The sequence below is a fragment of the Quercus robur genome, chromosome 6 (genome assembly GCF_932294415.1).
Source record: "Quercus robur chromosome 6, dhQueRobu3.1, whole genome shotgun sequence".
Classification (NCBI taxonomy): Eukaryota; Viridiplantae; Streptophyta; class Magnoliopsida; order Fagales; family Fagaceae; genus Quercus; species Quercus robur.
In genome coordinates, this window is record NC_065539.1 from 22,476,693 (window position 1) to 22,485,907 (window position 9,215).

A 9,215-nucleotide genomic window follows, 5' to 3' on the forward strand; every position below is an offset into this window, starting at 1 on the left:
AATAAAAGCCCTATCTTTTTTTCTTTTTTTCTTTTTTTGTGGAAATAATTAAAATTTTGAATATTTGATTCTATAATATAGAGGCGGCACTTATAAATGAAACCGACTCTCTTTCTCTCTCTCTCTCACCCAAACCAAAAATAAAATTTGACATTTCATTCCCGCCAAACTCAAAATCTCTGACTTCGACGGCTCTCTATTCAGGTTCGCGATAATTCGAAACTATCCTTGATTGTATTTGAATTGTAATTGATTTTGCGAGAGATTCGATCATAGTAAATTGTGTTTGTTTGTTTAATTTCGATTCTAATTTTTGGTTTTTCAAATTCTGCGAATATATACGTGTAGTGCTCGAAACCCTAGGGTTCGTGGATTTGTTGTGGTTTTAAGTAGTGGCCGAAGCCCTAGCTCGCGACGCGATTTACACTTGAGCTGTGTCACTGAAATTAGGGTTTCTGGTCCATACGCCAATTTGATCTCGTAAAAAATATAACTTGTTTGGGGATTTTTGATTTGTCTGCATTTGATTAGTGTGCTCGCTATACTAGAACGCTTTTTTAAGATGTGAGTTCAAATTTCAAAATAGGTGAAATTATACAATTGGTTCTCAAAATTTTAGTTAAGTTTTATTCCAGTATTTGAAATTTACAAATTTTTTTAGTCCAAAGAAATTTGTAAATGTAAAACCTAAGGAGGAATTATAATGGGATGGGTGTTCATAGGCCGGCTTGGCCGGTTTTTGAAGATTTTTTTGCACAAACTTCTGCTGCACCATGTAAGCGGTTTCTATAAGTGCAGTTGGATGGCTGCTAAGATGGGTTGCAACTTGTGGTGGCTGTGGGCTGTGGCCAGTGGTAGAGAGAGAGAGAGAGAGAGAGAGAGAGAGAGAGAGGGATCTGAAATCTGTTGGCTGTGGTCGTTGGCCTAGAGGGACATCTGAGGGGGGGGAGTGATTGCTGATTAGAGTATCTAGGTTTAATCCCCCCCCAAACGAGGTTGTTTCCTGTGTTTTGATACATATAAAATACTGGTGGTTGGTTTGGTAATTGCTGGTTTTTCAAAATAATAAAAACTCCTCTGACGGCTGAGTTGAAATCGTCTTTTATTTTTATTTTAAAATCCGGCCAACAACTGCCATCAACCAAGTTGGCAGTTGACAGAGGTGGTTGGTGCGGCTCGGCTGAGGTTGGTTTTGTTGGTGTCAGTCATATTCTAAACATCCCTTGTAATAAAAAGCTACGGAAACCAGAAGGACTAACTACGTTTTTAATTTTTGAGGACTAAAAAGGAACTTTTCAAATTTCAGAGATTAAAATAGAACGGACCAAATTTTAAGGACCAAACTTCTACTTTTACCATTTAAAAAAAAATGGGTATGTGGTTTCTGAGGTTGCTCTGTATGTGTGTTATAGGGAAAGAGATATGGTGAAAATAGTTTAGAAGGTCTGAACTCTGAACTGGTACTGCAAACCATGGTGTGTTTGAAGATCACTTAAAGTACTTGTCCAAAAAAAGATCACTTAAAGTGTATGGAAGACTTGAAATTTGTAATTTTTGGGGCATGGTTTGTCAATTGGGTGGGTGTTGGGAATTTGGAATATATTAGTCTGTATATTATGCTAGGGCCTATGTGATTCACACAAGCTTAAGCTAATTAGTTCTAAGTTAAAGGAGTTGAAAGAGAAAACTAGAGTATTGAATTTGTATTGCTGTTTCTGAGTTCAAGGAGGTGTAGATGACAGATTAATGCAGAAGGGGTGGGTTTGTTCTTCCAGGGACTATTTGTATTTTGTTTGTGTGGTTGTGATGAGGAATGTGAAAAAATTTTAATTCCCAGGAAGTTAAAGTTTTCTCTTAACTTTGCAGGGAACAATTAGAAGTGTTCTAGTTTGACCTTACTATTTAAGTTTGTTTTGGATTAGGCTTATTACCTGCTCCTTTTCAAGAGTCTTGTAGTTCAATTGGCACTTCTTGGTATTTCCAATATAGACATCCAGGGTTCAAATTCCCCCACTTCCAACTGTTGATTTATCAAATAAAAAGAAGTTAGTTTTGGATTGGGTTTGCAAGTCAATGAAGTACTCTATATGTTTATTGTCTTTATAGCATATAAACTCCCCTTCCTTTTTATATTGTTGTAACCTGATCATGGTTCCAGATAAATTAGAAGCAACCCAATATGATGCTCATGCAGTAAATGTTCTGATCTTTGATTGCTGATGATCTGGAGGCTTGGATCTGAATTATTATTAATTTACAAGAAGGATGATGAATTTAGTGTTTTGCTTAATTAACAGGAAAGTTGAATCACCATGAATATGGCTAGACAGCGAACCAAAAAGACAGATAAAGCTCCCTCAAAGCGTATTGCAGACGTCGGTCAGACTGGTGCCAAGAAATCTGCGAAGAGAACTGGGGGGCAGAGTCACAAACCAGCAGGTGAGGCATCACCTTTAAGTTTTAGACTTGAATTGCTTCTAAGCAGAATGCAAATTTTTTTTTTCCTTCATCATTGTCTAAGTTGTATTCACTCTATATACCATGTCATTTACTGAGTTTTTCAGATTTAACTCACAGATGGAACTGTTAGCTCTACTGTGGTTGGGATTGAATTATATGCTTGGTTAGGAAGGGAAAATATTATCAGATGAAAGGGACAAATGGACAATAGTCTCATGTATCTTTTGCATTCGGCTTGGTATAGTTCACTCCTACGTAATGCGTAACTTCTTGAACCTTCTTGTTTCAGGGCAAAGTGAAGAGTTTTTGGTTAAAAGTGATAATCAATCTCCTCTTTCTAGCACAGCTGTGGAAAGACATACGGATTTTCCAGATGAAAGGAGATCTGTTTCGGAGAAAACAAAAAGGTCACCTCTACTCGAGCTTTATCCAGGACAATCACTTCTTCCTTCTGCAAAGATCAAGTTGCAGCTTTTCCCAATAGATGAAGGCACATGTGTGGGCCTGGAAAAGGTGAAATACAGAAAAATGAATTTTTGAACTGTTACGTATTTTAGAATTTTAATTGTTTTATTTATAATTTTCTTGTAGGATGGATATCATCCTTATTTGGAACTTACTTTAAGTGTTCGGAAGAAGATTTCTTCTGTGCTTAAGCACCTAAATAGCAAGTGGGGTGGTTCAAGTATTACTCAAGGGGAGCCTATACTCTTTCCATACAACATACTGGAAAAACAGGCTGGTCACAGAGGATGGACATTGAATGACAATGATATCTGTGCAGGAGATGTCTATGAATCTATTGGAAGACCTGCAATTTTCCGCTTAAGGTATAAGGTCTAGTCATTTTCTCTTTTTATAGGCATTAGATAGTTTGTATGAAGTTTCTGACTTGGTTTCTCTTTTTAAGGTATGGATGGTTATGTTCTCCCGTGCCCAAAACTTTTGGTAAGCCTTCTACGTCAATGCCCTTTTCGCAATCGGAGGGCACACTGAAAAGTTTCAGCACTAATATGGAGAGCACGTATGGCATAGGGAGACAATTTGAGGATAAAAGTGAAGAGTTTAAAGAAAACAATGTAATTGAAGTAGCAGCTGCAGTTGTGGCTGAGAAGATTGTTAATGGACCAGTTGATCTTGTGGTATATTTTCTGTTCACCTTTTATGTTTTGGTTTTGTTTTTGGATGTTTCTCTTTAGCTAAAGTTATGGAATTTTCTGTATATTATGATTAACATTTAAATGAGAATTTTATTTTTAAATGTGGATATGGATTAAGCATTTATAGTTCAGCAAAGAAATATACATGTTGATATATTGAAATGATAAAATAATATTTGGCATCTGATTCTAGCCTTTTTATTCAGATGGTGAGAAATATGTATATGAATTGTTTTATAAAGTCTCATTTAGTCTTTTGAATTGGCACTTGCCTAGTTATGATGCCATAACACATGGTTCTATGCTCCTAATTGTAGATGCAGTTGTAAATTAGGCTGTCATAAATTTTAATACTTTTCTAAAATTTTCTCATTTTTTTCTAACTAGGATAATGAACCGAGAATAGATGATGGCCTTGGACAATCATCAGCCCTGTGGGCTGATAGTCAAAGTAATATAAGCATTGGAGGCCTTCTCTCTGAAGCGTCCATACAGGGAAAATTTAAGAATTTTGATCCCATCACTGATTGTCTACCCAATATTAGCATTGGAGGACTCTTGTCTGAAGCATCCTTACAAGGCAAGTCTGATAACCGTGATCCAAATTCATTAGGGAGCAATGCAGGCTTGCAGCAGACTCAACCAATATGTGATTCGTTTGATGCTTATATCGCTGCCCAAATAAATTGTCCTCAAGGTCCAAGGTTATCCACTCTAGATTCACACTCATCTATATTAGATGCTGAAGAAACATGCCATGCATTTCCTTGTAAAAAATTCTCATCCTCAGGGAAAGATGTTCTGCCTTTGAGTGGAAGTGTGTTTACTGCAGACTGCAGCCAGGATGCCAGTTCCAAGTCATCCAAATTTCCTAAAACTCAGGTTTGCTCAATTTTATTAACATGTTCTATGCTATATTGCAATGTTGAAAAAATTGTGGCATATGCAGTTGTAAAGCTTACAGGTTCAATAGCGAGATAGCTTTCAATCCTCTTCATCGTATGATACTTGTATTTAAGCAATATGTATGTTAGTTTTTTCATATAGATTAAACACCAGATTAATCATAAGTGGATTTCTGGATTTTATTGTAGTCAAGAAATTTTTTATGGTGAAATCTATATGTACTTTACAAATTGAAGTTAGGTTTGTTACATCAATCACGGTTTTGTATAAAAATTGAAATCCAGGAATTTGTTGAAAGACATAAAATTTGTAAGAAATGTTTAATATATTTAACGTTACAATTTTTTTTTATATTGAATCCCAAAGAGTGTGCTGGAGATTATAACATTGATACAAAACGTTGGGTAAGGTATCATTCTTGTTTTGCTTACACAAGTAGCTAGAGCTCTTTGAGCATTGATTATTCCCCGTCCCACACACACCAGGTAATTACAGTCAGGATTCCCTTGAGGGTGGCCCCAAAATGTTGAACCAAAGACCTCATGGGGGAACCACTAAACACTACTTGACCAACATCTTGGGGTTGCGTGAGGTATCACTTGTTCCTTGATGAAAGAGGACTGGGGGACTTAAAAAGAAGTCTCAATGATACACATGGACATTTTGCATTTGGTTTGGTTATTCAGGACCGTTGGCTATCAACCTTTTGAATATGAAAGAATAGATGTAATGGGTGATGATTCCTAAACAACTGTTAGGTAAAACTTTCCAAATGTCTCACGTTTAGGAATAGACTAATTTTTTCATTCATGGTTTAGATCATCTGGTGAGGATATTTTTGGCTATTGCTTTCACAATTTTGAAGTGGTTGGGATAAAGGCTTTAGGAGGCTGTTAGCTATCAATAGTCTTTTGCATTTTTGGCTCATTGATCTCATCGGTGCAGTGAGAAAACTTCTAAACTGGCCAATAGCACCTGTAAATACCCCTATGATTTTATACACAAGGTGTATTTGGATTATCTTTTCTTTTGAATAAAATTATTTTTACTTGTTTAAAAAATAAAAAAAAAAAAAAAAAAAACCTAGTTGGGATAAAGGCTTTGGACTTGAAATAGCTTAAGACTTGTGGGCTTTAAGTTACTAGTGTCCACCTTATTTGCACCTTAATAAGTTCCAATTAGTGTTTTTAGTGTTTGTTACTGTTATGCAGGTCAACAATCAAGCTAGTTTCACACATGATCATGCTCGTCAAGAATCTGAAACAGATCTGTTGCTGTGTTCTCGAACATATAATGATGAAAGCAGTCTTGGGTTGTCAGGCATTAAATGGGTACTTGAATTTGTTACTGAAGTATTTTTTTGATTCTTAATGACTTTGCGAATAGTAAATTTGATTATTATTATCTTTTTTTTATTGATGGTTACAGACGGACTCTCGCGGACCCTTTGATCTTGGTCTACCCATCTCTCAGAAGCTTATCAGTGGCGATAGTATTAGCATTGGTAGATTTGTTAGATAGCTCTAGATGAGTTCTAAAATTGCTTCTGTTGGAAGCTGAAATGTTCCTGATGAAGATAAGAAAATATAGGAAGAAAACAATGAAACTAACAAATTTATAAGCTTTAGTTGATGGCTAGATAAATATTGCAGAATATTAATTTGCAAAATTGCATATTTGAGGCTTTGCAGTATCACTTACTGAAAAATAAAACAAATTTTTTGCAATGTCTTAGGTTGAATTAGACAAGTAATTTTTGCAGCATCTGGAAGAACATAACGGTTCTTGGCTATTATATTGATTTTTGTATGTGTGTATATACAACTTAATAAATGAATATTTAGGTTACTTATTTGTGATTGGTCATACATCTATTTGAAAGTATCATTTGTAAATTTTGTAAAATTTCTGGCATTACTCTTAATAAATTTATTTAATATGTTTTTTATGTGGCATTAATTACGTTTATTGTTACGTAAATTTGTATGATTTTTGTAATAAAATTGGTAATTGTTTTTGCATTCTCCACTTTGTATCCCAATTCACCTTATCAATTACAATTAAACACCCCAAAACACGTTTTAGAAGAAATGTCTCACTACTCAAAGTTCTAGTGACATGAAATTTGAGGTGTTTGGTGTTCTCAAAATTTTCTTAAATATAAAAGGTAAGGAATAGTTAATCGTGAAGAGACTATCTAGATGTGATCGTAAATAAATAAAGTGTTCTCATAATTTGAGGTGTTCAGTGTTTTTTTATTGGGTAAGAGTGTTCAATGTACTTGGCTACTAGATTGTTTTTTGTATGTATGTATGTATTCATAAATAGAGTGCTTGGGAATGTAATGTTTAGGTAATAGTTATTCTAGGAGCACAACCAATTCCATGTCCATTTTTAGAACTATCTTATATGGCAAATTATGATTGGTTGTCTGTCACTTTTACATGAATTAATCACTTTTTTTTTTCACTACTCACAAACCACATCAGATTATGTATCAAATTGGAGATGATTGGAAATTGTGTTTCTCAAAAAATGTGAACCGGATAAGGCAACTCTAGATCGAGTTGTTTTTTTTAAAAAAAAAAATCCTTTTGGGGGTGATTGGAAATTGGAAAACACTGCTTTTGGTGATCAATGGCCATGTGAACGCTGCTCGGAAGTTACATTGGGGTGAAAGAAAAATGCTTTGAGATGGTTTTTATAATTGCCAAAATTTGAATATATATATATATATATATATATTTTCTTGTAGTCGCTGCTAATTAGTTACAAGTTTACAACATCCAAGAAAGAAAAACCCGAGATATGTTATCCACTCATCCTCTTGTTCTTTTATTTGAATGAATGATTGGTAATTTGTCTTTCGAATGTGATCGGTAGATTTCAACAACTTAATAAATGAATGCTTTTTTTAGTGATTAGTGATACATTTGTAAATTTCATGTAATAAATTTTGTAGTATCTCCTAGGATCACTTTTAAGAAATTTATTTATTATGTTTTTAATGTTGTATTAATTGTGTTCATTGTTATATAAGTTTGTAAAATTTTTGTAATAAAATTTGGGAATAATTTTTGTAGGGTCATGCTAACAAGTGTCCTTAGGGCACTTATTAATAATCCATTTTAGAAAAGTTTTGATACCACTTTTAGGGGAAATGAAAAAAACTGTCAAAATATTAATTACTTTTTTTTTTTTTTTTCATTTCCCATAAAAATTTTCTTTAAATGGATTATTAACCAGTACCCTAAGGGCACTCATTAGCATTTCCCGTTTTTGTATGTTTCAATTTGAAACCAAAGCACTTTATCATATACAATCAAACACCTCAAAGTCAAAGCACGTTTCTGAAAAAAATAGTTCACTTCCCAAAGCTCTATTGCGAAGAAATTTGAGGTATTCTTATAATTTTCTTACAAAAAGGAAAGGGAGGGTTAATCATGAGGACTCTATTTAGATGTGATCATAACAATATCTAGATCCTAGTATCTTTAAAGGTTGAGATTTTTCTTGAATTTTTAGAATAATTAGTCGCAAACCCACGTAATGTATGAAAATATATAATTATTTTGAAATATGGTATAATGTATGATTTATTTTCCAAATTTTAATGTAGATATTTTGTTTTTCCTAAAAATTAAACAATTTCTAAAAGTAATTTATATCTTTCTATTTTTACAAAGTTTATTGTAGATAATTTGTTTTCTCTAAAAATTAAACAATTTCTCAAAATAATTTTATCATTTTTTGTGTTTTTTTTTAATTGATATTATTCTTTTTTGAAGTGGTCAATATTATTCTAACTACTAATATTATGCATTATATTTTTCTAATTTCTTTAAATACAACTAAAATTTTTAAGTTTCAAATTTATTATTCAAATTTCTCATTCTCTCAAGGAGATTATTATGATAATCAAAACTTATTATATAAGTACAATTGATATTACTCAAATAATTGATAATACTCTCAACCAAAAAATGTTTTTTCCTGGTAAAGTATTTGATAGTTGTATAAGAGATCTGGGGTTCAATCCTCGCCTACTCAAAAAACTAATTAGTGTCTTAGTTTGATGATAAATAATTATCATTAGAAGTGGACGTCATAGGTTGAAACTCTTTAAAAAAAAAAAAGGAAGTATTTTCTCATTCTTAATAAGTAAGTGCACCAAAATGGACCAAAGTGGACTAAACTGGACTGAAGTGGACTAAATTGAACCAATGTGGGCCAAAATGGATCGAAGTGGACTGTGATGGATAGAATGGTACCAAAACAAACCAAAGTGAACCAAAATGGACTAAAGTGGACTGTAATGGACCAAATTAGATCGAATTGTTGAAGGTTTTATTCAAGTTAAATTCGGTACCATGCATGCAAAGAAAGTTGGTACACCACAAAAAGCATATGAGGAAAACCACTTGTACGTAATATTTTATATAAAAAGGAAAGAAATGAGGAAAAACCTTAGTCTCTTGAAGTTGATAAAAATGACATAGTTCTCTAAGTAGGAGCAGAATTGGGTTCTTCAACCTGGCCTTGAATGCTATATTAGCATACGAATATGAATACAGTAGTGGAATATAATTTTTTTTTTGTGAGTAGAAACTAATAGTAAATAAATGGTGTGTTCGCTCAAGCGGCTTGTATTACATGTATTTTTATTTATTTTATATTATAAGTTACATT

General features: G+C 33.2%; 1 protein-coding gene across 1 annotated transcript; it reads left to right on the forward strand.

Moving 5' to 3' along the window:
* Positions 1-66: 66 nt before the first annotated feature.
* Positions 67-6,374, forward strand: LOC126733281 (TSL-kinase interacting protein 1). Its single transcript, XM_050436514.1, has 8 exons — positions 67-204; positions 2,298-2,439; positions 2,750-2,973; positions 3,052-3,290; positions 3,371-3,602; positions 4,008-4,502; positions 5,738-5,857; positions 5,955-6,374. The coding sequence occupies exons 2-8, from the start codon at positions 2,313-2,315 to the stop codon at positions 6,045-6,047; spliced, it is 1,530 nt and encodes a 509-aa protein (XP_050292471.1). The 5' UTR covers positions 67-204; positions 2,298-2,312; the 3' UTR covers positions 6,048-6,374.
* The last annotated feature ends 2,841 nt before the right edge of the window (positions 6,375-9,215 follow it).

Coding starts and splice junctions, on each gene's coding strand:
- LOC126733281 (XM_050436514.1), top strand. CDS start 2,313: ATGAATATGGCTAGACAGCGAACCAAAAAGACAGATAAAGCTCCCTCA. Junction 4,503..5,737: donor CCAAATTTCCTAAAACTCAG/GTTTGCTCAATT, acceptor ACTGTTATGCAG/GTCAACAATCAAGCTAGTTT. Junction 5,858..5,954: donor GGTTGTCAGGCATTAAATGG/GTACTTGAATTT, acceptor TGATGGTTACAG/ACGGACTCTCGCGGACCCTT.